The sequence below is a fragment of the Bombus fervidus genome, chromosome 5 (genome assembly GCF_041682495.2).
Source record: "Bombus fervidus isolate BK054 chromosome 5, iyBomFerv1, whole genome shotgun sequence".
Taxonomy (NCBI): Eukaryota; Metazoa; Arthropoda; class Insecta; order Hymenoptera; family Apidae; genus Bombus; species Bombus fervidus.
The window spans coordinates 14,997,686-15,025,055 of record NC_091521.1 but is presented as its reverse complement, the minus strand read 5'-3'; the positions used below and the strand labels follow the sequence as shown (position 1 = coordinate 15,025,055).

At 42.7% G+C, this 27,370-nt stretch overlaps 1 protein-coding gene across 2 annotated transcripts in view; it reads right to left on the bottom strand.

The window, feature by feature from the left end:
* The window catches only part of Dlp (glypican dally-like), a 139,871-nt gene that overhangs the window by 70,700 nt on the left and 41,801 nt on the right, over window positions 1-27,370 (bottom strand). Inside the window, exon 1 of one of the 2 annotated variants that reach the window (XM_072002914.1) lies at window positions 20,387-20,849. The exons of the other annotated variant lie outside the window; for it this stretch is intronic. Coding sequence (XP_071859015.1) covers window positions 20,387-20,393 — 7 coding nt within the window. The 5' untranslated portion in view covers window positions 20,394-20,849. Of the gene's footprint in view, window positions 1-20,386; window positions 20,850-27,370 lie in introns of those variants that run through there. 2 annotated transcript variants of the gene reach the window in all.

Sequence of the window (27,370 nt, the reverse complement as noted above, 5' to 3'; positions counted from 1 at the left end):
ATCCGTGACTGGAGAGTGGCCGAGGGAGTCGAGACCTTGTCCGATCACCTCTACATACTTATGGAGGTGGTCTCGGAGGACTTGGACGAAAATAACAACCAAGTCGCCCGAGGTGGTGCGAGCCGCTCCGGCCCGCAACCACCCAGATGGCGCCTGAAGGAGCGGGACAGGGAGATGTTGCGGGCGGCAGCCATCGTCTCGGCGTGGAGCTGGGACGCCCAAGGGACGACCAGTCTGGGAAGCGTCGACGAAGAGGCGGAGATCCTCCAAGAATACATGAACGCGGCGTGCGACGCCTCGATGCCGCGCTCCGTCCCGGGCGGTAGACGCAACCGCAGCGTTCACTGGTGGACGCCGGAGATAGCGGAATTGCGGGCGAGCTGCGTACGGGCACGCAGAAGATTCCTGAGGGCCCGTCGCCGTAGAAGGACGCGCGACGAGGAGGAGATCTCCCGCTGCTACGGGGTCTACAGAGAGGCGAGACGAACTCTGCAGCGGGAGATCAAGATCGCGAAGGCTCGGTCTTGGAAGGAGCTGATCGAGGCGGTTGAGTCAGACCCGTGGGGGCGGCCGTACAAGGTGGTAACGAAGAAGTTGCGACCCGCGGCCCCCTCGCTGACCGCCAACATGGATCCGGTACTGCTGGCCAGGGTCATCGGGACGCTGTTTCCGCGGCAGGACAGCGACGCGGGGCGGTCGGGATCGTCCCTCTCCTCCGGCGGGGGCGAGACGTCGTCAACAGCAGCGGTGGCGACGACGTCGACGGAGCGGAGCGAGGAGCTGCAGGTCACTCAGGAGGAGCTTCTCGCGGCGACTAAGAAGATGGCGTCCCGGGATGTGGCACCGGGTCCGGACGGAGTTCCGGGCCGAGTCTGGGCGGAGACGATGGAGGTGGTGGCCCCTCGCGTGCGGCACCTGTTTACCCGATGCCTGAGGGAGGGCATCTACCCGCGGATATGGCGGATGGCGAGATTGGTCCTGCTGCGAAAGGAGGGTCGTCCGCCGGAGTCGCCGTCAGCGTACAGGCCGATATGCCTGCTGGACGAGATCGGGAAGCTCCTCGAGAGGGTGATCGCCGCCCGTCTGGAGGCCCATATCTCGGGGCGGGTTCCCGGATGGCACGACAGTCAGTACGGCTTTCGCCGGGGTCGCTCCACGGTGGATGCTGTGAAGCGGGTTAGGAGCATGGCGGAGGACATGGTTTCCCGCTACGGAACGGCGGTAGCGGTCTCCCTGGACGTCAGCAATGCCTTCAACTCTATCCCCTGGGCGAGGATAATGGAGGCTCTGCGACATTTCGAGGTGCCGGCGTACCTGGTTGAGGTCATCGGAGCCTACCTAAACGATAGGTGGATCACCTTCACTGGGAAGAACGGGGAAGAGAGAAGGCGCGTGGAGCGCGGCGTCCCGCAGGGTTCGGTGTTGGGACCAATCTTGTGGATCACGGCCTACGACTCCGTCCTTCGATGCCCGATGCCCCCGGGCACGGGCTTGGTCTGTTACGCCGACGATACCTTGGTACTAGCCGGGGGACGGTGGTGGAGTGAGACCGTGATTCTCGCGGAAGACGCTGTGGCATGCGCGGTGCACGCTATTCAGCGACTGGGATTGAACGTGTCGCCGGCCAAGTCGGAGGCCCTATGGTTCTTCGACCGCCGCCGCAGGGGATCCCCTCCCGATGGTTTGTCCGTGGCCATAAATGGCGAAGCGGTGCCGGTGAAGTGTCGTATGAGGTACCTGGGCCTCACCATCGACAGTCGGTGGACGTTCGGACCACATTTCGAGCTCCTGGTCCCGAGGGTGACGGCTGCAGCCAACGCCTTGTGCGGCCTTCTTCCGAATATAGGCGGAGCAGGGTCGGGAGTCCGCCGACTCTACGAGGGAGTGATCCGGTCCCGGGTCCTCTATGGGGCACCGGTGTGGGCCCAAGACCTGATGGCCAACCGCCGCAGTCGTACCCTGGTGAGGAGACTGCAAAGGACGATCGCTATCCGAATAGCCAGAGGATATCGAACAATATCCTACGAGTCGGCGACAGTGCTGGCGGCGTCCCCCCCGTTCGAGCTGCGGGCCCTCGAGCTCTGTCGGGTGCATGAACACCTGAGGGCACCGCCTTCGACGGTGGCGCTGTCGCTGGGCGGCCTCTCGGCCTCGAACGTCCGGGAAGAGGCAAAGCTGGAGATCTGGGAGCGGTGGCGCTCCCAGCTGATGGAGGAGGACGCCAGGCGGCCACACCGAGCCGTCCGCGCCGTGCTTCCCAATTGGGAGGCTTGGAGAGATCAAGGCGGGGTTCCGCTCACCTTCAGGACGACACAGATGCTCGCCGGACACGGGGTCTTCGGTGAGTACCTGCTGAAGATCGGGCGGGAGGTGACGTCCACCTGTCACCACTGCGGGGAAGAGGAGGACACGGCACAGCACACGCTGGAGTTCTGTCCAGCGTGGGCGGAACCGCGGCGCGTCCTGCAGCTCGACATCGGCGAGAGGTTGGCTCCGGAAGCGGTCGTTGAGGCCATGCTCCGAGGGCCCCGGGAGTTTAACGCTGTCCGCGCCTACTGCGAGGAGGTTATGCAGAGAAAGGAGCGGGCAGAGAGGGACCGGAAGAGAAGAGCCGATCCCAGTAGATCATCGCATCAACGTCGCAGGGGCTCCGTACGACGCAGGGGCGCGGCGCCGCCGTCGCTGCCCCGGGTGCGACAGATTAGGGGACGTGGCGCTAGGAGGAGTGGTTCCCCCTAGCTTCCCAACTCAAGCCGGGATGCCTCCCTAGACAACTACAACGGCAGGGAGATAGACGACGAGGCTGTACTCGGTAGTGATTCGCAAGAGACCCCGGGTGCACCTCCGAACGTCGGGATGACCACCGTGGGGTTTTAGTCGGTAGGAGTCCGACACTACACGGTCGTTGCTACGCAGCGCCGAGTGTCCATGAGGATTTCCCCACGATAAAAAAAAAAAAAAAAAAAAAAGGCTCCGTATGAATAAGTAAGCGATTTAACGCTCCGCGATTCGCCGTGCTCGCCCCGACCAATCTGTTCGACCGATTACTCGCGTCGTTCGTTCGTTTCGCGGCTGGTTTCGCGATCGATCACCGCGAACTTCGCTCGAGCTAACTGAAGCGCGATGGAGAACACGGCGTGTCTCGTCGATTGGCAAGGAAAAAAAAGAAAGGCGATCGGTGAAGAGATAGGGGACGAAGTTAATTCTTTGTGTGATAGAGAGAATTGATAATTGATTACAGTTATTTGCTTTAATTGGAATTTTGATCGTTTTGCTGGTTACAACGGCATCACAAGCCATTTCATTGCAATTGATTCGATCACGATCAAAGACTAGTCGCGTATTATTATAATCGTTTCCGTATTTCGTTCTACAAGTAATCGTGTGATTTTTCATACGAGAGGACTTTTTTATTCTTACGAAATCTTAAAAATATCGCTCGTTATAATATTACGATATCGAAGATACCGATGTCTATTTTAATTGTATTTAACTTTTTGAATAAAATTATCTTAAAGTATAAACGCAATGATATTCGCTATTCATCACATTTGTGCGAAATTACATAAATACAGATCAAATTTCTTTTCATTCGTCCATTTATTTAAACTGATTGGCTCTTTTTTTTACGCATAGACGAAATATCGCGGTATATAATTTATACTTCAAATAGTCGCCTAATTATCTAATCCTCATCGCACAGCTATCTGTACATTGGATTTGAAAGATGACGAAAGGGTGGCGAAAGAAATTTAAATTATCGTTAAATGCGTTCGCCAAATTTATCAGTCTGTTAACAACGTTGGAATGTTGGGAATTCTTTTAAATCCTCGACATAAGACAAGAAAATGTTTGTAGCCTGAAAGGATATTGAATCAACTTACGCGTCTAATAAAGATAGCTAGCAGCTAATTAAAAGAAGCTGAGATAAAAATATCTGAAAAGAAGAATTTACGTGGAACGAAGAAGGGGGAAAGAGGACTCCGGGAAGGAATGACTCAATGGGATGGAAATCGAAGTTCGAATAGGGCAACGAATCGTATCGAACACGCGGCCCAGATGGTCGTTCATTCACAGCCGCTTACTTTCAGACACCTATCCAACACCGTTTATGTATTTTCTGCGTCTAACCGACTGGAAAGCAATAAAATCCATCCGATGTCCAACGAACAATTGTTTTCGCTCGCTCGCGGTCAACTCGACATCTTCTCGAACCTTATTTTCCACGAAAAATGCGATCTGGGACAAATTTGAAAATGAAAGAGAATAGAATTAGCATTGGAAGAATAGAGCATGTCACGAAACTACGGAAGAATACAGCAAAGATTTCTTAAGGCTTGACTTTGCGTGTCTTGGGACTGTTTCGTTTTCATGATCTCGAAATTGGCAACGAACTGAATTTTGAACGGAGTAAAAGCACCTGTGAAAAGAATCCCTGAATATTATTCCTTTATTGTCCGTCTTTATTCTGGTATTTTCTTCCTCCAAGTCTTTCTTTCGTTATTATCGTGAGCCGCGGAATATAATAGCCATTCTGGCATATGTTTTCTACGATGTGCAAATGGTTGCAGATTCAAGGAACCAACAGTTTACAAAGGTCTGGACGAAATTTCTATTTCTTTCTGTTATTCGTGGTACTTCGTTTAAACACCAAATTCGTCGATAAATGCTTCGATAATGTTCAAATAACACACCGTAAGGAGGTACTCGTACACTCTTTTTAACACTTTGACTGCCACGGTGGTCATTGGTGACCAGAGCACTTCAACTTCTTCTTACGATTGTAAAAATTGAATGAAAATTGATAGTTAAAAGAATAGTTAATGAAGATCGATAAAAAAAAGAGAACAAATTTTGCATCTAACTAACTGTGTTTGCATCCATATCTTTGAGGAGTAATCTACGAATATTATTATAAACACACCTCAGAAAATAATCTTAAATGCTGCTTTATAATCATATAATTGAAGTTAGAAGCGTGCACATACCTTACTGTTATCTATAGAATGAGCAAATACCGTTTACCAATATCTTCTACACGTTTCAACGATATATTCTGCACGTTTTGCTTACGACGAAACAACGAATGCGAATGGTTTGTTGAAATAAACGAAGCCTTGTTATAATATGTCGCTATCAACCGTTAGCAAGGCGCCACGGTGGTTATCCGTGACCATCAATAAGATAAACGGTCCATTGGGAAAGAATGTTGTCTTACATCATCGATTTACTATTATTTTGCCATTATATATTTTGAATAATAAAAATACTCCCGCGGCGTCCTGAGCGAAACATGTGATTTCGGTGTGGCAGTCAAAGTGTTAATCTCGAAATTCTCAAATCTGAAAAAGAATTGGTGAAATTTTCACAGTACGTACGCGCGAACAAACATCCATCCAACACACGTGCATTTTCATTCTACTACATATTCTACTATTCCCCGCAAGCAACTCCTCTTCGTTTCCCTTCAACATTTTCTAATCTAATTTCCCGTTCACCATGGTTCGTGGCGATTGGATTACCACATGGGTCAACGCAGTGGGCTTTAACCTCATAAACACGAACGCACGAATGGAACTGTAATAGCCGCGGCGGTTCCGTAATTCAAAGAACAACTTTATTTCACTGCCATTCGACACACCGGTACACGGTTTGTTGCCACTCCAAGACCAGCAATGAACTCGAGAACGCGAATAAAAAGTTCCAGCCGATAGTCCGCGGAACGGGGACACGATCGACGCGACTGTCATGGTGCAACTGGAAGAATCGTGTACGCGTCGTCGAGCGGAAACTCGTCCATTGTGCCAACGTCTCGAGGTATTAATGTGTTTCCATTGTCGAGCATCTTTCTGACCCCGTGTCACGGCGGCGTCTGCTAATCTTTCCACTACAAAAGATCGTCGAAGAACGAGAAGCGGAGAAACTTCGGCGAAAAGTTTGCAGATAGCGCGGTTCCGCGTCTCTCGCAGACATTTTCCACGCTTAAGTAAACGAACTTGGTTGCTTAATACATAGATATATATCTTAATGGATGAACTGCAGAAGCAAAGTGGCTGATGTCGAAGAAATAAGAGTACAGGAGAAGTTACTGGGCGCGTTACCGTTAATCTTTAACGAATATCATGGATAAAATTACACTTTATGCAAATTTTATTTCCATATAATCGTACTGATACCATGGAATAGGTTATAATTTATTATAATCTAAATTCGGATAGCACGAGATAAAAGCAAGATATTAAATTTATGCAGATCGTAATTGGATTAGAGTTTGTCGAAATTACCGGCGGAATAACAAATTTGTTATTTCTCGGACGCTCGTATAACATTCCATGAATATCTGTGCAGCGATAAATACTAAATCAATCGAACAATCTCCATTCTATATCGTATAAATATTTACAATCTCTGTTCAAAGATATCAGTTTTTATTTCAACGAAGGTAAATTCGCTAGGTTCACTGCGATAATAATAATATAAAATAAATAATAAGAAAAATCACTGAGAAATCGTCAGATCGATTCTTCGTTCGTGAAAGATCATTCAAGAAAATCGCTACTCGAACAGAGTTGGGAAACACTGAACTGAAGGTAACGCCGCCATCAAATATTCTTCCACCAAAGACGAAGATTTAAAAACCTTGAAAAAGCAAGATCCCCTGCTGCACATCGCGTTGGAGACACTCTTGCAACTTGCAACTGGGGATGTCGTTTTGTGTCTGCGTATCGCGTGAACCGTGGATGAAAAAGAGCATCGTGAATCAGTGACGCCAGGCGTTATATTTGCCCCGGTGGAAGGGCCGCAAAAACCGACCGCACCTCGATAAGAATCTCCTAACTCCAGCGGGCCGCGTTTTTGCCAACGCCACTTGACGTCCCGTGCGAACGCTGCCGGAGAACGTTGCTGCTGATTCACGTTCACTGCCACGTTTTCCTCGAGTAAACGAACTAATCTTGAGAGCCTACTCTTTAAGGAGTACTTCCCTCGCATTATTACCACTCCGTTCGCTATACTTCTTCTTTCTGTATTTCTTCAATTAAACCACCGTTGAATTGCGCCATATTTTCTGCGAGATGTTTCATTGAAATTTAAAGAAATTCCTTTCTTTGCCGCGTTTCTTTTCGTCCGAGCCGAAGAAGAGTCGATCGAATTCCATGATCCACGTTGAAAAATCTACCGTGAATTATCTATCGGATGGAAGGAATAACAAGATATCTAATTTTATTTCCGTTTTATCGTCATTTAGGGCATTTCATTCGGCAAATTGATACTGTGCCGTTTAAACGTGTACTGTACGAGTAAATAAATGCTCTTCTATACGAACGAGAATGAGTTCCTATTTTATAAATAAAATTCTTATTTTGTAATTGGCGACCTTTAAAATAAATTACAGGGTTGACAACTAAGTGATTGGGGATTTTGTCGATACCATCTAATGATAAAATCCATGATCACTTAATTGTCAAGCCAATAGTTTCAGATTTATCTTCAAATATACGAGCGTGTAACTCGTATCAAAGATTCGTATCAAAACGAATTTGCATAAATATATTTCTCCTAAACTGATGTTACTAATATTACTAAACGCTGATTCTAAGAGAAAAGTGTCTTTCGTCTCGAATCGAAGCAGCATTCAATCTCTAAACTTTCGAAAAACGAGCAAATGGAATTTTAGAGGAAAATTTAAGAACATTGTTCACGTTGATACTGCATGGTTGGGAGCGAGCCACTGATAAGGATCAAGCCGCAGGATATAATTCGCCGCAAAACGGACAACGTGTTGCGGAGCTTGCGCGATTCCGCTTTTAAAGCCGTATCTGCGGAGTTAACGTGACGGGATCGCCGAGAAAGGAACGCGGAGCGTACCTAAGCTCTATCTTTTATCTGCTATCCGCCTCGGCACGACCGCACGAACCGGCGATAAAGAAAGGTGAACAGCTTGTACTCGGATCTTTTCGTAGAAGCTGGAAAATTTTAATCGACGAATCCGAAGCTCCAGCTACTTTATCCGGAATATCATTTTCTTTGAAAGATACTTCGAACGAGATATCAATGAAATTAACGCGACGTTAAATCCCCTGCATGTAAAGCATCGTTTCTTCGAAATTTAAATTTATTCGCTCGATATTAAAAATCACATTAAAGAAGAAGAAATTTCCTCTAAATTAAAGCGTGATCAACGTTAAAAAGGATACGTATGAAACAAACGTATGAAAATCTCATTATTGGTAATCACGAATAGTCAGAATAATAGTGTGATTTTCTTGTATAAATTTCAATTACAGACAATGCCTGCTCAACTATACTTTGACGCAGTAATAAAAATCGGAAATTATTTTGATTGGAAGTTTACAAAATAATACGTGTACGATACATACCGAGGTAACATTGTTCGCTATGGAAGCGTTCGCACGATAATTATGCAATGAACAACGTATAAATAAAGTCGTACGCGTACCTTATACGTGTATCACCGTGTTAAGGCAGGTTAAAAGTTTCATTCGATACGTAACAGCAGAGATCGTAGATCGTATACTTTGATACGATGTGATTAATTAAATGTTATGATTTTTGATACACGTAGAACTTCCTCAACCGTAGAACTAACAACGTAGAATTCGAAGATGAACTCAATCAGATTGAAGCATACACTTACTCGTTTCCCTGATTCAATGTTGAGTTTAACAAAACGATATCTGACTACAAATTTAAAGAAATCAGCGGAACTCTGATTTCCACTTTACTTATCGATCTCTAACTGATTAGATACAGATAATAGAATAACTCCATACGGTTCGCTCTATCGATTGCTATCTGCTAACCTTCGCTTAATTTAAGTAAAACGTCCAGAGTTCGCACCGACCAAACGTAAATCGCTTAAATCGCTGACACAATTATTTTTCGTGTCAGATGTTACCGAGGGTTTCGAAGCTTTCAGAAACTGGATTATTCGAATTATTAATCGATTATCTCCAGTTTAAACTTTGTCCAATTTTTCTTGTATTCCAAACACGGTTTAAAGCCTCGATCGATGATTCGGACGCGTATCGCTGTAAACGTTTACTATGATTTATCTATGAAATACCGACAGCGAGATCGTGAACCAGCAGTCAACTAACTATCAGGTCGTTCGAAAAGTTTCTTTCGTTTTATAGAGAAATAGTGGATGCACAACAATTTCCGTTTTATATTATTTTATCGAATTACGTATGACCCATTTTGTTCTATCAAGATAAAGATCACAACGTTCGACGGATTAGATTCCATGTTTGTATAAAGATGCGTTGTTGTAAAAGACGTGTCTGTAAAAGAAAGAAACTTTTCGGACAACCTAATAAATCCCCCAAAACTACTCTCTGTTCTGGAGTAGCGCCACTTCGCCTCCCTCGTTCGTTCATTGCCGATTTATTCGGCGTCGTCGCTTCGTCAAAAAGTCAATTTCATCCGTGGCTCGCGAAGAACAAAACACGAAAATCGAGGCATTTAGCGGTGTTACAACTTTAAATAGGATACGAGTGCAAGTTTCACTGGGCTAAAAACACATTTCGGGTCCCGGTGATTTTTTTTTTTTTCTTTCCTCTTCGCTGTGCGTCGTGTACGCAGAGAGACCATTAATTCTCATCGACTTGGAAAAACGCGCCATCCGTATCACTTTCAGACTCGACTTCGCGTTTTAACAAGCTTTTGCTCTCCGTATCCTTGCAACGGAGTTGCCTCTTTTCGTTAATTCTGTTAACGTCGCTCGTTTCGCCAAATAACGCGGCTCAAACATCGGAAAAATGATCTAACACACGTTCGATGGTAGAACAATGGTTCAAAAGCGAAGGAATTTGGAATTGAAATGGACAAAAGAGTAGCTTCTCGAACCGTTGGACGAGAATCGTTAGCGATCGATCTTCTCTTTGTTAGGAAATTTAACGCGAAAGCATTTTGATAAATTCCAACTCGATATTTCTTTTCATATTCGGATATCTTGGATCACGAATCTAGGAACAGGCAGAGACACACGTTTCGAGAACGAAACGCACGTGCAGCTGGCTCTCGATATAAATACTCGAGATTTACGCGAGTGGAGGGTCCAGACATTTTGGAAAGTAATTTATCGACGACCGACTTTTACGTCGCTGACTTTTGCGTTTTTAATAGCCAACAAAAATCGCGATTTTATTCGGGGGGTGACAAGCTATATGAATCGATTAATATCACAGAGTGAGGAGAAATTGTTTTCTTTGTTCTACGATTCTTGTCGCATCAACGCGTTCCACATTTCTTCTTTCACTAGTTTACCTTCTTCTCCATTGACTGACTCTCAGAGTTTCAATTCCGTCTATTGCCTATATATGTTCCAGCTATATTATTATAGATCTGTTATTTCAAGCAAAACAAAACTTGCCGAGGTTTTCCTATAAACGAAACGAATAGCTGTTCGAATATTCGTAGCGATCGGTGAAGAGGTCAAATATTTCTCTGTGAACGACTACCAAACGTAATCATCCTCGTGACAAAAACAATCGTAAACGATCAAGAAGAGAAATGCGCAAGGAGATCTCATTTTGGCGGAAAAGCAGCTAGATTCCACTTGATCAGAGAGCAATGATAACGACAAACAAGCAATGGAACGCGACTGTCGGCCAATACGATCTTGAGGCAAGGATCATCGATTTGAAACGGGGATCAGCTACCGTGGAATGTCCCGATCACTGTTAATTAGTTCAAGCGTTCGCGTCACGCCGCGTGTAGCGGCCTCATAACCGGCTAACTTGTCTGACGCTTTCTCAAAGCGATTAATTTGCTTTAAAAGCTGCACGCTCCGCTGTCGACGGATCAATGAACGCATCAAATCGATGCACACCGTTTCAAACTGGTTCAAGCGTATCTGTCGCGACGTACACATCGAATCAAACGGTTATCGAGCCTGTCGAACGCGACGATATAACTCTTGATGGACGTGGCAGGATGTCCGTTTGCATTGTCTCTATCGACTCTTCGCTAAATTTCACGAAATTTATTTGGTTAGAGTAGCTTTTTCGAAATCTCGGCTGACAATGTTGCGTCACATTCGGCACAGATTCAATTAGGTCAATACTCTATACACGGCGATAATCCTTTCAAGGTATAATATCGTTATATGGTATTACTATAGATAATCGTTCGTTTTCATCGATACAGAGTACTTCGATGTTCTTAAGCTGATTTTTACGGTGTTACATATATTCGTGTACTTTCAGTTTCAAGAGTAGCGTAACGAAAGAATTTTCGAATTTTCGCTTCATACAAAAGAGTTTTGCGGAATCTAAGCTTCTATTTTTTCAAATTTGTGGGAATAAAGTAGTAGGTGCAGAGTGACAGATGAATCAAAATATTTTTTACTGTGTATAGATATTTGATTAAACCTGTATAAATAAGTGCCTGTATAGGAAAAATACGTTCTGATTTGAAGTGGTATTTTAAAGGATTTCAAAGAATTCGGGTTTGGATGTTTATTCGTCGAGTCGAGTTTTAATGCGCTCGCAATCTCGACAGTCCCCGATTCGATTTGCCCTGATTGCTTCTAATAACTTCGTCGTTATTGTTGCACCAGCAATTCCACGCGGTGTTTCTGGCTGGCTCCAGGTGTTCGCCGGTAATTGTGTGGCTTCTGCCTTTTTACCTCGTCGCGTCGTTTTGCTTTTCAATTAAAACGTCCTCGATTCCATCGATTACTATTGCCTTCTTATAACTTCCACGTTATTACCACGTTTTTAATAAAAACATCGAGTAATCAAACGTTTTTTACATTTATAACGAAATTCGTTGCATACAAGGAAAAAGTTTCTAAAGAAAAACCACATTTAAATCTACTTTTAAACACGTACACAAAAGAAAACGATAAAAGAAGCCAGAAGATGAAAATAGTTCCACAACGGTCTACCGTCACCGCTAGCACAATTTTCTCAGTTAACGACTGCCGTAAAACTGGGGGTTGATACACCCTGAAACAACAAATCGTCCTCACGGAAGGGAAAACCCGAATCCCAAAGCTCGCTCCTTTCGCGAACCGCACGCCCACCGTACGATATTGCTCCGGACCAAACACCATAATAATCACCATCGAAAACAGATTTCCTCTGGCTAAATATAAAAATCCAACAGGAAGAACAATAAATCTTTGACGAGCTGGTAAAGATACAATTTTGATAGCTTGGTCGTATATTCCAAAAATTTCAATCTCATCCTGCCACGTTACCCTTTTATCGTTCTTTTTTCTTTTTTTTTTTTTTTTTTTTATTCACACGCATGTACGAAACGTACGTAGGTATAAAATTTACAATATAAACATTTCTAAACTGACGCTTTTTATATCCAAATGTTCGAATACCCTAAAACCTTGGATGTTTTAAGCTTCCAAATCTTTAAATACGCGTACGCTGGATCGTAAACTTTTCAAATTTCAAATATCTCAAGCTTTGTACGTGTAACATATTCCTGAGATTCCAGTTTCCGAATTTTCAATTTTCCGGCAAGATATAAAAGTTCCTCAACGACCACCTGTAAAAGCAAACACGTTCTCCTTAAAGAAAGCCGACTACAATATACTCACCCACTATGGCATAGCAAGAAACGAAACTCAAACAGCATTTGTTTGCCATTGACACGCGCGTTCGCATGAAATGTTCACCGGAACCCTGCTAGAAATTACGCACGCTTAACGAGGAACTGGTTGTGCTAACCGAACGACGCTAACCGCTGTTCGTTCCATATCCTCTCTTTGTTCGTTGGTCGACGTCTCGCTCGTTGACACGTGTTTAGCTTGATGGGTGTGAACCACAGCACGTGTCTTCCTTTCGATCGTCGTCGTAAAGCCTCGTCCGCAATTTGCTAGACGACGATTCGTCGACGTTCGATTCGCATCCCGACCCTCCGTCCTATTTTCTCAATTTAGTTTACAACTTTCGACGTTGTTCAATTTCTATCCCCGTCCTCTTTCTATTTTTTTTATCGGACAATTTGAGTATCGCTTCGATCCTCGATCCAATAATCCTGTTTTTCTTTATCGTTAAAAACCTTTTTACGCTTGTGGAAAATATCTGAAAAATATTTGAAAATAGTTGAAAAATCACGATATTATAAATGTCTTTTCGTGTACGGAAAAAAAAAAAAAAAATTAAAAGAATAACGAAATGGAGACACGAAGAATCGAGAAGACGATTCGCACATTTCTACTTTTTCGTCGAAAAATCGAGCATTGCCGAGGCCCGCTTCATAATTCTTTGCGCATACACTCCGATGACGCAGACACTGTGCTCGTTTATGAGAAACAGGTTCGCGATACTCGTTCGTTACGGTATATTCGTTAATAACTTAATAATATAGCGTGTACTAGAACATACGGCCGATGGGTAGCCTTAACATGTAAAACATACAAGGCAGCTCTCAAGTTGGTACGAAGCTTTTTCTCAGACACGACAGCGTCGGTAAGAAGGCGACGTGTTATTTCAACTCGAACCATTAACGTTCTCTCGTACTTGTTTGCACAACCGTGAAACACTTGATTGACAAACCGAGGGAAACTTTTCTACCTTCGGATATTGCTGATCGCTAAATGAAAAGTACCCATGGATTGAATATTTCGTAAGAAACAATTTGTCCGTACTTTCGCATACGCGTTTGTAAGAATCGAAAGGAACGACAGAATTTTGATCAAACGTGGAAACTTCGACTGACCGATTTCATAAGCCGACTATATACGAATTTCCCAGCGACGATACGAGTCGCGTACGAATTAACATTGAATTCTGAAATATCTCAACAAGCGTTCACCGCAGCCATTACGTTTCTAGGACTACTCCAATTTTCGTTTCGACGTTCGCTCTTTCACATCGATGGAACCATAAAAAGCCTGGCGATATAATAACGAAAGATATGGCTAAAGCGTCAAAAATATGAGAGAGGCGGCGTTTCGCAACTCGGTCGAGGCAATCCTCTTGCTGCTCTTCCGCGACATGACGTACCATTTGCGACTCGACGATCTATGGTACTTAACCTGCCGACGATTAACGATGAATTCGGCATTGACTCGCATCCAGGCATATCCGCAGCCAGTCGGAAAAAGAGAAGAGCGGACATCGTCGCGGTCGTAGACAAAATATTTGCCAGGATAAAAGGGGAACCAAGGATTCTCGAGACTCGCCGTCCTTTATTTTTCAGCGTGGCCTTTTTTCCTCTTGCCTCGTTATCCTGCTTCTCGTCTCTTTATTATCCTCTTTTTCTCTAAATGTTCGCCGGCCCCGTGGCTCGGTATTCTCTTCCGCCTTCTCCCTCGACTTTTCCTTCTTCTCTCCTCCCTCTGCCTGTTCCTCTCTGTCTGACCGGAGAAACTGCCGGTATCAGACACTCGTCTGCGCTTTAATTACTCCTCGAACTTCTTTTCTCTTACGTTTCTCCAGATTAACGACGATCTCCTCGATTGCAACGATGAAAAGAATCGGAGAGCAAAAGGGAGCGGGGCTGAGTCTGTGTCGGCCGCTTTTGCCCCGTGTCTCGCGTTCTCGTTTTCGATGAAGCTACAATGCCCGAGACGAAGAGAAAATCTGAAAGTTTCAATAACGTTAAAACGTTCTGGATTCGTCTCGACAATGGACGGGAAGCAGGATCGGGGAAGGAAGGACTCACGGCGGTTCATTATGCAGCTTGTCGCGAGAGTTAATGCCTTCGAGTTTTCCACTGTTCTAGCCGACCGGTGGCTCACTTCCTCGAGGACTGTCCTTTCCAGGATATTAAATTTCGAACTCGCAGCAATTTCTATGCGCTGAATTTAATACTGATATACGGTCTTTGGCTGCTATTCTTCGCGATCTTCGATCCAACGTTACTCTATTTTTGGATACCGTACATTTTCCTTTATCTCCTTATTTCCTACCATTGTTTTTACAACATTCCTAGAACGAACTTTCCACAAATTTATCAAAAATTGCTCGAAGAACTCGAGCGCTGCGATCTTCGTAATCTCGCATTCCGTTCGAATTCTTTGCTAAAGCCACGCATCATTCTTCGACTCAATCCACGATTCTTTCAAATGAACGACTCTCTCATTTACAATGCATTCGTTTCTGTACCCATCGGTCGATCTTTCCAAATTCGTCGTATTCAAAATCTATCGTATTCTGAAATTCTAATCGAAAATGAAATTTCATTCGAACTTCTCGAGGAACGTTTGATTCACGAGTTTCGGCGCGGGTAAAAGATGCAAGAAAGAATGGTTTAACGCAGGAGAAAATTGCCGGGTAATTCAACTCGGCCATCGATCTCCGCCACGACATAAATCGAGTTTCATCGACATTCCGTATTCAATTAGCCGGTGTCTCATCTCGAATTCATTATCGAGCCGTTCCTTTCCTTCTGCACCGTCGTCGTCGCTATCCTTTGTACAGCCGTGTGTGCGTTGGCTACGAGTTGTGGCCGTGGCACACTGCCAAAACGCATCTCGCGTAAACGATTCGCACAAAGCGGCCCGCGCGCTACGACATTGACGTTAATTGCTCCGATGATGAATGAAGAAAGCGTCGATTAATCGAACACTGCGAGCCGCGGCCAGCCTTAAAAAGGAACTTGCCCTGCCGTGTCTTTTTCTTCGGTGAGAGGAAGAGAAGAAACTGGTATCGGTATTGGCGATCGCGGTTGCCTCGATGCAAGTATGTTGCGGTTCATTTTCGAGGAAGGAAAAAGGAAAAATAAAACAGGGAGAGAGAGAGAGAGAGAGAGAGGAAAGTGAAAATGGAAGAAAGAACGAAAGAATGAATACGGCATTGATGGGGTCGAATAAAAATAGAAAAGAGAAAGAATACACGTAGAACTAAATGAAAATGGAAAATAACGAGGGATTTAAGAATTTGACGAGTTTCGATTAGCTTAGACATTTTATGCATGGATAGTGCGTTTGGGCAACGATTTGGATAAATTTAATTGCATTTGGATACGTAGAAACGAGTCGCTTAGTTCGAAAACGTAAATGTAGCTTCTAATTTCATCGCGAGAGGAACTAAAATTGCCGATCGAGCGTATAGAAAATTCTTAGAGGACAATGCGTTAAAAATTGAATAGAGCCACCGTATAACTGAACGATCTGCTTAATAGCTCTTGAATAATAGCATCCATAATCACATGCAAAATTAATCGACGTCTATATCGAAACTCCTGAACGAGGTAGTTCGATGAATTTTTATTACGTGCCTGGAATTCCTCGACCACCTTTAACATCGAATTAAATGAAAAAAAGAGAAAGGGCAATGAAAATAAAGGATAAAAAGAACATCTTTTTACCCTTTTTACGCTGTTTTTATTTCTTCTGTGCTACAAGCTGTGCCAGACACGTTACGCAATTTTTGAACGTTCCTTAAAAAATTTCTAACAGATTACAAGGATGATACGTTGCAAAGCGGCCCGATGATTTCGCCATTCGACCGATCAAACGTTCCGCGACGCAAATTACGGCTCCAATAAATCTGTGATCCGCGTTATGGACGAGAAGGGATTGTTCGCGTAGGTGATCGCCGATATACGAGAGGATACGAGCATAAATACCGCGTCCAACCGAGAGACGCCATTAAAGGGAAAGGAGGTTTTTTTCTCACGACCGGTGGATGTGAGACCGATGCGAGACTAATTGATTTCTCGCGTTAATGACCAACGAGATATCGTAAACATGCGTATCTGTCTAATATATATAGATACATAACGAATAACAATCAGAGTTCCCATTTCCATTCAAGTTTCGAACGTTTGTTGGATTCTTGCACGAATGTTCCAGTTTATCTCTTACGATAGAGAGAAATATGAAGATAACGGAAGATGATAATATAAAATTCGTGCAAGAAATAACAAACGACGTAATATCAATATGTATGTATATTTGCGCAACTTTATGTACCTTCTTTATAAGTCGTAGCGTCACTTTTTTAAAATAATTTTCGTTGGAATTTTAATAAATATTTGAGTTCAATTTAGAGTCTGCTTCTACGTACTTTTTGGCTCGATACTTACGATTTCTAAGTATATTCTGTGAAATAATTTTAAGGTGTAAAAAAATGTAAAAAAAAGCAACAAATTTTATCACCAAACACTAGCAAATTTTAGACAATTTACACATGATATAAGTCTGCAAATACTTGAAACCAGCATAAATTCGTTTCGTTCAAATGATTTCAAATAATAAGTGAAATATTAATAGACATCAACTTCATTTTGTACTTACGAATAAACTAAATATGCAATTAACTTACAAGTAACGCAAAAACATACTTTTGGGCAATGTACAAACGTTCTATTCGGCGAAGAAGACTACTTAAAGTTCATACAGGAACGCGTGGAACAGGTAAGGAATCCTTCTCTGTTGGATCCGTTCTCAGGTCAGGTGGCCACGGTGCACGCGTGTGCAGTGCACGTATATATTATACGATTCGCGAACTATAGGCACCCTTGGCCCAAGGAATGCACGGTGGTATAGTTTATGCGTTGACCACATTCCTCTCCCATGCCTTGAAACGCTCCTCTTCCTCCGTCTCTTTCATTTAACGCACACCTACGTTCCTCGGGGCCTCTGTCCGTTCTTTTACTTTCGTTCTCCAGAGTCGACAGCACCGTCTCTGCCCCCTCTACCATCGCTGCCCCCTGCCCGTTTCCACCCCACCCTTCCTACGCCCCATTTCTCTGTTTTCTTTTTATCAACCCCTCCCACGAACTTACGCATTAATTCAGGCGGACGTTTCGGGACCCTGGCGAACTTTCCAACCGATTCACGCGACCCCTCGACTCGGATTCTTGCGAATTCCTTTTGGATAATTGAGAGAAGAATGGATGTGACGCGATGGCTGGATAATACGAATATTCCCTTGTCTTGCCTTCCTTATTTTCCTTCTTTCGTTTTATCGTTTTAAAGAAGACTATTTAAATACTCGACGCGAAATTTGTTCGGTCGATCGTTTAAATATAATTAAATATCTTAGTACAGTGGATAATCGATACTTTGGAGATCTTTGCCAAGAGAACGACAGCAATAAATATTTCGTAATTGTTCTATACGTATGTGGACACTCGTTTGAAATTTTCAGCACCTCGTTAAGCTGGCAAAGAAATTCGGAAAAAGTTTCCATAAGCCAAAATACTTTCGTGGACCACTCCAGCGATACCTCCAAGAGCTAAAGTTTGTAACTATTCAACGTCTATACTTTCAAATTCTACTCTGCGCAGAATGTACATTTACATCGTTTATTATCTCAACTCCTCGATTACAAGTATATTACGCGTCTAATGAACTCACGAGCCTTTCATTTTTCGATCATCAAACTCGCGTAAACCTCGTCACGCCGGTATATTGGTACCCCATTGAATTTCAAATGAAATCCTGCACGAAGAAACGAGGCGGGCTTTCGAGCCAACCGTACGTATAAATCGCGAGCGTAAGATTTATCGTACAGCGATATCTACCGCGTATCGTTTACGCATAATCGCGCACGAAGGCCCCCTTTTCCATCGCTTATCCGATCTGCATCGATCGATCTGCTCGATCGAGCCACGTTCGCGCAAAATCACGTCGAGTTATTATCTGCGTATGTTGATTTGCTCGTGTAATTAGTCTTGCGGACGTGTTTGGCGCCGTTTCACACGTTCCATGCCCTGCATTTCGATATAAAAAGAAAAGAAGCAAGGCTGAGCGCGTTAGGTCAAGTTGGATCACAGGCAGCCAGTTAATTAGGCGATTAGGTGGTTGAGTATTGAGTGTCGGTGAAATCTGATCCATTGTGAACTGGGATTTGCGATATCAAGAGGATGTATACGTATGTAAAGGATAAGATAACTATACTCCGGGCTTCTTAACCCAATAAAATAACGAGAAGCGAGCCTTAAACTGTTTATTCTTGCAACGATAAATTACAACGAAATCTTGTCTCCGATTGATTTTTATTTTTATATCACGTAGCCAAACACGTATCCGAGCTAACATCTATCTCCTTGGAAGAAACCATTTCAGAACCTGCAAAATATCTAAAATCCTCGAACCAAATAAAAATCTACCTAAAAAAACTTTGCTCGTAAAAAATCGCGAAGAAAAATTCAATTCCGTTAATTACGTCCAGAACCTTCAGAATTTCCAAACTTTCAAAGCCTAAGTTTCGTTCTTCAGAAAAAGAAAAAAAAAAAAAAGAACTACGTCCAGAACCTTCAGAATTTCCAAACTTTCAAAGCCTAAGTTTCGTTCTTCGAAAAAAGAAAAAAAAAAAAAAAAGAAGAAGAAGAAAAGAAATCCTAAACGAAGGTCCAATAAACCACTAAACGAACGTATATCAAAAAGCCATAAAAGCTAACCACCCCACCAGCGAAACCTCCCTAGAGAGGAAAAGGAGGCCATCGTCTGATCGCAAAAACGTCGGCGATTAAAACATAACCAGGCAGTCGCGGTCGCGAGTTCAAAAGCTGGGCTCCTATTGACTCGGAGTCATTGTCGGCAGCCCTACGTCGCGTCGTTTCGGGGGCCCGCGTTCCTTCGTTGGCCACCCTTCCACAAACACCTCCGTGCCTGCACACGCGAAGCCCAGTCAGAAGAAACGTGTAGTTAAATGTGGGAGCGCCTCGGGTCAGACATAATAGTGTGTTGGGCTGCAGGTTAAACTGGCGGCGGCCGGCAGGCAGGTTGAAACGGGCCGAGGAATGCAGCCGGGGCAACGAGGAGGGTAAAACGGAGACCAAAGAGGAATCCGGTCTCCTCCGCGTCTTTCTGTCCTTCCTTCCTTCTTCCCTTTCGCCCCTCAACCCTCTTCCACCGTTCTCTTTTCCGCTTTGCTGGGACGGATCGCGCTGTTCTTCTACCCATTTCTCCCTCTAGCTCGCACAGTTATCCCTGTGTGGTCAGTAGAAAAAATATTTGGGAAATGACTATTTAAATGACACGTCATTTGACTCGTGCTTATTTCAGATTAATTATAAAGTAGCTTGTTCGAAGAAAAGAGTTGTTTATCTCGCAAATGTTACATTATTTGGATACAACTCTTTTTATTCTACAATTTAATTTATAATTCGTGTTTCTTGGAATAATAATTTCTATTCCTATCCTGTCAATTATATCAGAGCCGTACAAAATTACAAAATGAGTTTATTAATATTTAAATGTTTACTGAAATAACAATCCTCAGTGGAGATGCTGTTTAGTTCCAGGAATAAAGTCCTTGTTTTGTTATTTATAATCGGAGCATAGGGGAGGTACGCATTTATAACGAATTAAATTATTTTTAAATCGCGTTATTCTATTTAAACTCGTTGCACCTAAGAATAGGAATTGAATTAATCCCGACAAAATGAAATTGCTTGCATAAATTACTTTTCAAATAAAAATAATTAATTAATTGAAACTGACGCAGCATACCGTTTCTACCTGTTATTCCTTATTTTTATTTTGAATCAAATTTAACCAACGCTTCTAGCTTTTGCGTTTCTCCTCCATACCGAGTCGCGTCATCAACGACGATAATGGATCTCCCTTTCTTTTCCCCTTCCTTTTAACCGTCCACCTCATACATATCCCACTGCCCCTCGCTTTCCTCGCATTTTTCTTCGTTTCCTTGGGCGCAATGTCTCCCTTCGGCTTTGACTTTCGAACCCGGGACGTAGCGAAAGTTGGAGGGTTGGTCTAGTTTTTGGGGACATTTTCAAGGGTATTAATCATCGACGATACCGCTGTTGAATGACAAACTCCAACTTCTTTCGGAATATTTTTTCGTCGCGTTGTTTACTCTGAAATTTGGAACATTGCGCTGTTAATTAACAAATCATACCGCGTAGAATAAACATTTGAGCCCTCTTGCGCGATGATTTAGCTACTAACTAATAATATTTTAGTGAATTGACAAACTTGGACAACCTCGTACAATTATCCTTGCAATAGGACAAAATTTGTTGGTTTAATATTAAAATAACGCCTTAGCAATTTTCAATAATTTAAATGTATCCATAAAAAAATTTTTTTTAATATAACAAACTTTCCTAGCGAAAGATCTTACGGAAGAAAAAGGACTACAATTTTATAGAAATACTCGTAATTTATTCGAGATATTAATTATTATAGTATACGTATATTATGATAGTAGAAAATGTGCTATGATCTTTATAGTTATTATTTTTATTTGTATACTCGAGTAAGGAGGCTGGCCTTTATTCCTGGTTTTTAGCTCGTTGAATTCGTCGCTTCTCGCGATCGATTTCAGCGATAACTGGACATTAATGATTCATTATACTGCCTGTAGCAGCCTGTTCGCTCTGTCCGATGAAGCGATCGCTGGCTTAATGCCACGTTTAATGCTCTACTCTCACCACGATCCTATTCTTCATCCAGATACCTCTTCCTCAACGTCAGAATGAATGGATGGTTGGCTTTTAAAGCGTTTCGTTAAACGTTTCATCTTTGGTCTTCATTTAAAACGTCAACGACGCAAAATATCATCGTCCAACTGTTGTTTAACAAATCTTTCGTTTGCTTTTTTTTTCACTGTCGTACGATAAAATTGTCTTAGAATCATCTGCCTAAAAGATTAATTCAAAAGACATATTTTCACGGACTGTTATAAATCAAGCGACTATTTACGACATAAATATAGGTGACAAGTGTTTCGTGAGAATCCACGTCCGATTAAGCGATTGTTCTTGTTAGAATACAAAAATTAATCCAAAGAAGTTCGATAAACTGCCCATTTTATCCGTCGATACGTTCTTCTTTCTAACAAATTTTTGTAGCGCAACAATGTCGATAAATTTATCGCAGTTGTTCCTCGAATCGGGACAAATAATGAAAAAAATCTGCACAATTCGAACAACTCGACGAACAAGTACACGGCGCAAAATTTAAATTTCACGTCGCGATTTCAAAGTTGCAAAGTATCGTGGAAAAAGAGACTTCGTGGCGGTAATTTCAGCATCGATCAGTTAAAGGTGATACCACCATGATACTTCCATGGCGGAAGATCAAACGTTTTATCGTGAAAACGCTTTTGTGGATCAAGGATAACGTATTCGAGAGAAGGTTTATGGCGACTGGCGTTCCTCTGGAATTTCAACAAGTGAGAAGCAGCCAGGCTATACCGTTCAAGTTGTGTGAGACGTTTTGTACGTCTTAACAATCGTCGAACAACCTCAAGTTCGCTAACTAGTTTGCTACGAAGCTAAAGTCGACCAACGTCTCGTGGTTATTTCTACGTTAGCGTTCGTGAATTCCACTCCATTCTCTTGCTGTTGGATTCATCGGTGAATAAGCGGCGCTTGAAGATTGCGTTTAACTTGCTAACGTTTGTTTCTGGTAGGACGATGTCTCTGGATTCTTCTGAAGAATATCGTACGGTTTCGTTCTCAAGATGAAGATAAAGGAAGCAAATGACGTCTATGAATCTTTTGTTCGAGTTTTCGTATAGTTTAATTCGACGAGTTGGTAACAGAAGATAACATTTAACGTGGAAAATGTATCTGTTTCTACATCTTAAACTCTGCCATCTCTCTAACCATTTCAATTCAAATGTTTTATTTTCTCGAAATTGAAGAAAATCGAAGTTTTAACATTTTCATTGTGCCACCTTTGCTTCTTCTTATTCGACTAAAAATATTTAGTCGCTATTCTGTAACAGCCTTTACTTTACTTAACTTTACTTAAAAGGTAAAAGACACGAGAAACTTCAACGTACCCTACCAAGTGGAATATTTGAATTAATACCTCGTTCCAAAAGCCTCAAACTATCCAAGTAAAGTTACTATGGAATCTATAATTTTAGAATATTAAAACGTGCTCGTATAAGCATATCCGTATGATCTAATAATATTTTTATTATTTATTCACCGTCTCTAACTTTACACATTATACACGTGCGTTATACGTTATGCGATTGTACCAATTTAGATGACGAGCCATAGGAGACCGATATCTGAATAATAAGTTCATTCCTTAATTCTACAATCGCTAGATTTATATTTAATTCGCGTTTCAATTTGTCTCCGATCAATATGCGTATAATCTACTTATATAACACGGATTTACAGAAACAGATTCCAACGTTATGCGTTATCAATCGACCAAGGCCATGTCTAACTTGAAGCATCGCTAGCAACGAGTCCGCGGTAACTTTTAAAGAAAATGTTCAGCGAACAGCCTAAACTTGGTCCTCGGCCGACTTTCAAGCCACGAACACCGCAAAGGAAACACCACGAAGACGTGTTCCCGTGTAATTAAACTTTCCACTCTCGTCGTCGCGGTGCCTTTAAAAGGAAACCCGCGGTCCGGGACATAAATTTTTCCCCTCAAATATTTGAACATCGCCACCAGAGAAGCCTAGTTTTTACCATCTCCGATAAATCCCCCCTGTTCCTCCTCCCTTTCTCTCCTTTTGTCGTCTCGTACCTCCTTTTCTTTTTTATTCGCTTCTTTTCCCACGCGACAAGCAGCGAGCTAAATGCGCGCGAATTACTCGTCGATCTTACCGGCTTCCTATTCGGATAATAAAGTCAGACTGTAAAAGAGTTATCAAAGGCAAACGACGTGGATAGCAGAGAACGATAGCGGCACGAAGCGGTCGTTTAGGCGACGCGTCCCTCGGGAGCCGAACATAATCACCTCGATTCTATGCCGGTGGAACACTCTGCTGGTAAACTGGCGGCATATTCTACCACGTTTATCGTTTATTACCGTGCCTAACGATACATTAAATTGCACGAGCATGGCTACGAAGCTACGTCCCAGCTGCTAAGACGTCTGTGAAAATTGATTCCGACGAATAAGTCGACGGAATACAGTTTCGAAGTAAATTTTGAATCTGCAATTGAGAATTATCGTGGATTAGCGCGTAAGTAAGAGAATAAGCATGGTAATTACAGCGCGGATTTTTATGAGTTTGCGGGGAATTTTCAATGGAAACATAGATAGAACGTAATTATATAGAAAATAGCCATACCGTTACCATATTTAACAAGTGAAACAATTATACGTCTAGTTTTTTAACGATAACTTAGCATAGAAATATAAATTTGCATCAATATCTGCGTCGTGTTTGATTAATCTTGGAAATATAAATCGTGGAGACGTATGATTTCCTCTAGAATGTACTTTCTATTCTAAGGAGAACCGCTGAACTTCCCACATTTTTTTTTCATATCGTCAAAGAAATTAAGAATTTCCGCGCTTACGTACGTAGGTAAAAATCGATACACGTTCCACGTGAAAATATTACAAAGCGACTTGTTATAATTCGCGTAATTTTATTAAGTCAACGCCACTCTTGATATTCTTAAATCAAGTCGCAATATTTTTACGTGGAACGTATATTGATTTTCACCTATGTACGTACGCACGCAGATTCTTAATTCCTTTGACGATAGGAAAAAGAATGTTGAAAGTTCAACAGTTTGTCGCTAGGTCGTTGAAAAAGGAAACTAGGGAAAAAATCGAAGCACGGAACGCTGATAGCGATCGTAAGCGTAAAGCGCGTGCACGCGCGCAGAATTGCTCAGAATCGCGAGCGTGCATAAACTAATTGAGAACAATTCGACTGCTAAACGAATGCGAGCGTCGAATCGGGGAAAATGCGGCCGTCGTGTGCGACAGCCGGAAGAAATTCCGAATCGAATCAGGAGCCCGGATTTGCCGAGTTTCGTCCGCGTCGCGACGCGTCCATCTGTAAATGCGTTCGATCCAGATGTGGAATTTTCTCCATCTTTTTTTTTTTTTTTTTTCACTTTCTTCCCCGTTGCGTTTCGCGCTTTCGAACTGATCGCTAGGAAGCTTTCGTAACGTTATTTATACGGAAAAAATGAACCGCGTAACAACAAATAATTTAACGAACTTTACGCGTTCGTCGCCCAGCGTGATTCGGCTAAGTTTTCTGCGGGGTTCGTATCCGACCGCCGGTACGCAGAACGTAAATAGAGCGACAAGCGGGAATTCATTGTTTATCGCCTTCGATTCGTTGTAAAGAAAAGATTGTTTGGTTTTGAAATGGAGGAGGCGATAAGCTTTCCAGCTAGAGTATTCCGAGGAATCTCATGGCAGATATCTCAGATCTTTCGTTTAGTCGAGAAGCATACTTGTTTTTTTTTTTATTTTTTTAACGTTTATTTTTGCCAAGACTTGTTTTTTTTAATACATTTTAGTAATTCACAATAAACTATGAATTTTAATAAGATGTATTAGGCAAAAGTACCGATACGCGACGGTACGACGTAACCATGCTGTATTGTGCATCGGAGTTTTTACAATTTTTTGAGTTTTCATTCTTGTGTTGGGTTCCTGGATTTAAGCCGCTGGGGAGCGAAGCTTTTGTGTGTTTTTGTTTTTGGTTGTTGTTTCTGTCCTGAAAACTTGGCCGCAAAAACAAGACGCTTCGTTAGTCTACTTTTGTGTGCTGTGGGATTTGGGGGGTGGAGGGCGGGATGAGAGGGAGGGGATGGGGAGAAGCATACTTGTGAGACGTACATCAGTAATTTTTTCATCCTCAAAATGGTCAGTAAACAGCGTGAAAATATATTTGAAAGTGAGGAAAGTAGTGACAACGAAGTCTACGACTATTGTTCGAAGTGCCCAAAATCACCCCAAGTGTGTTTGGAATGTTTTAACAATTACCATGCGATATAGTATAATGTAATATTTTATCCAGAATATAAATTAATAAAAAGTGTGGTATAATGTGTTTTTAATATTGTTATGTTGTATATTCTTTATATAACACCCTATATTTAATTGACTCGATCAAGAAGAGCGTCATCCATACTTGGGTGACGTTGCCCCACGGAAGTATACCCGTCACATAGATATGTGTGACGTGGACGACGAACGTGTTAAAGAAGCAGAGCATCGTGCGTAGAGGAATACATTTCGAAACGGTATAAAAATGTTCGTAAAGAATTTGAATAATCTTCAACGAGGAATCCTACGCCCCCGTGAATCAGCTGGTAACGTTTATCGACCGGCGAAAAGAACGGAGAGAAGGCAAGATAGGAAGGCGAACAAAGCTTTTAACGTCACGTAGTAGATACGTATGAAACGAAACGAATTTCATCGGCATACACCTCGCACCTACCTCCGGCGGATCAATTTAAATGGCTATTCAGAAGGGCTGAGTTACATTAATTGCGGCGTTGGAGGAAGTCCATTCATTAGTTTCATTGTTATTTCGGCCCCACAAAACTGACAGCCGGCTGGCTCCGTGAAAAAACAAGCAGCACCACTTCCGCCATTCAGCGGTCTCACTCTCGTTTTCTACTCGATTCCCAGCTGAATCTGTTCGATGTTCCGACAAAACGTTTTATTTCCGCCAGAGAGCCTCGGATCCTCGCATCGATCCTCACACGGCGTCGAATGGAAAGACGTTGGCAATTGACCCTTTCGTTCGTTTGTCTGTTACTTTTTTCTTCGTTATACGTACACTACAACATGTCTGGTCAGAGATGCGGTGAAAAAGGCGAAGCAACATGATCGTCGAAGCTTCTTCGATGCAACATTGATAGAAGGAAATGGAAAAGGGCGCGAGTCGTTCGAATAAAAGTATAATCCAGCCGGTGAAACACAGGAAGCGAGTGTATAAATTAGAAATGTAGGCGAGAGTAGGAAAACCTTTCCCTGGTGAAGCGTTAGCAAGAAATAAATAAAGAAACGCGACTACCCTGCTGCTTGGTAGACGATGGTTATTAAAGAAAAACGAGCATCAACGAGAAACGAAACGAAACAGGAAAGGGACCTGAGCGGATGTACGATCGCGTTGAAACAGATACAGAAGACGAGGAAGAAAACGAAGAGGAAGAATAAAATAAAAAAAAAAAAAGAGAGAGAAAGCGGAGAAGAGAGTAAGAAATTCCGGATAAAGGAATGAGAAGGGAGGCGGAAGACGAATAAGGTATAGCCCGAAGTTGGAACAATGGTCGAAAATTGCGGGGCAAAGCCGGCCAGAGAAAAAAGCTATAAGACGCTGGATTTACATAATACTTGCGATACTCTCGGCCATTGTTCCCTTGCTCGTATTAAAATGATATCGAAGAACAGGCATAGTAGATACGAGAAAGTACTTATAGGACTCTGCCGCAATCTTATCTAATTTCGATCAATTTGACACCGGAAATGAAAAGATATAAGATAAGACAGCAAATACAATTGCTTATATAGTAAACGTTTCTATCAAGCTTCTACTCTGGCCGAGCAAATATACAGCCACCATTTTCAGAGCATTCTCAGGTAATCCGTTCTCCTTAGATAATCCGTTCTTCTCAGATAACGAGGAATTAGAAGCGTATCTGCCCGTTTCTCAGGAAATATTGCGACCGCAGCAAGTTTATATAAACGGTATTGCGTTAGATGAGAAGAAAAGATGACATTTTT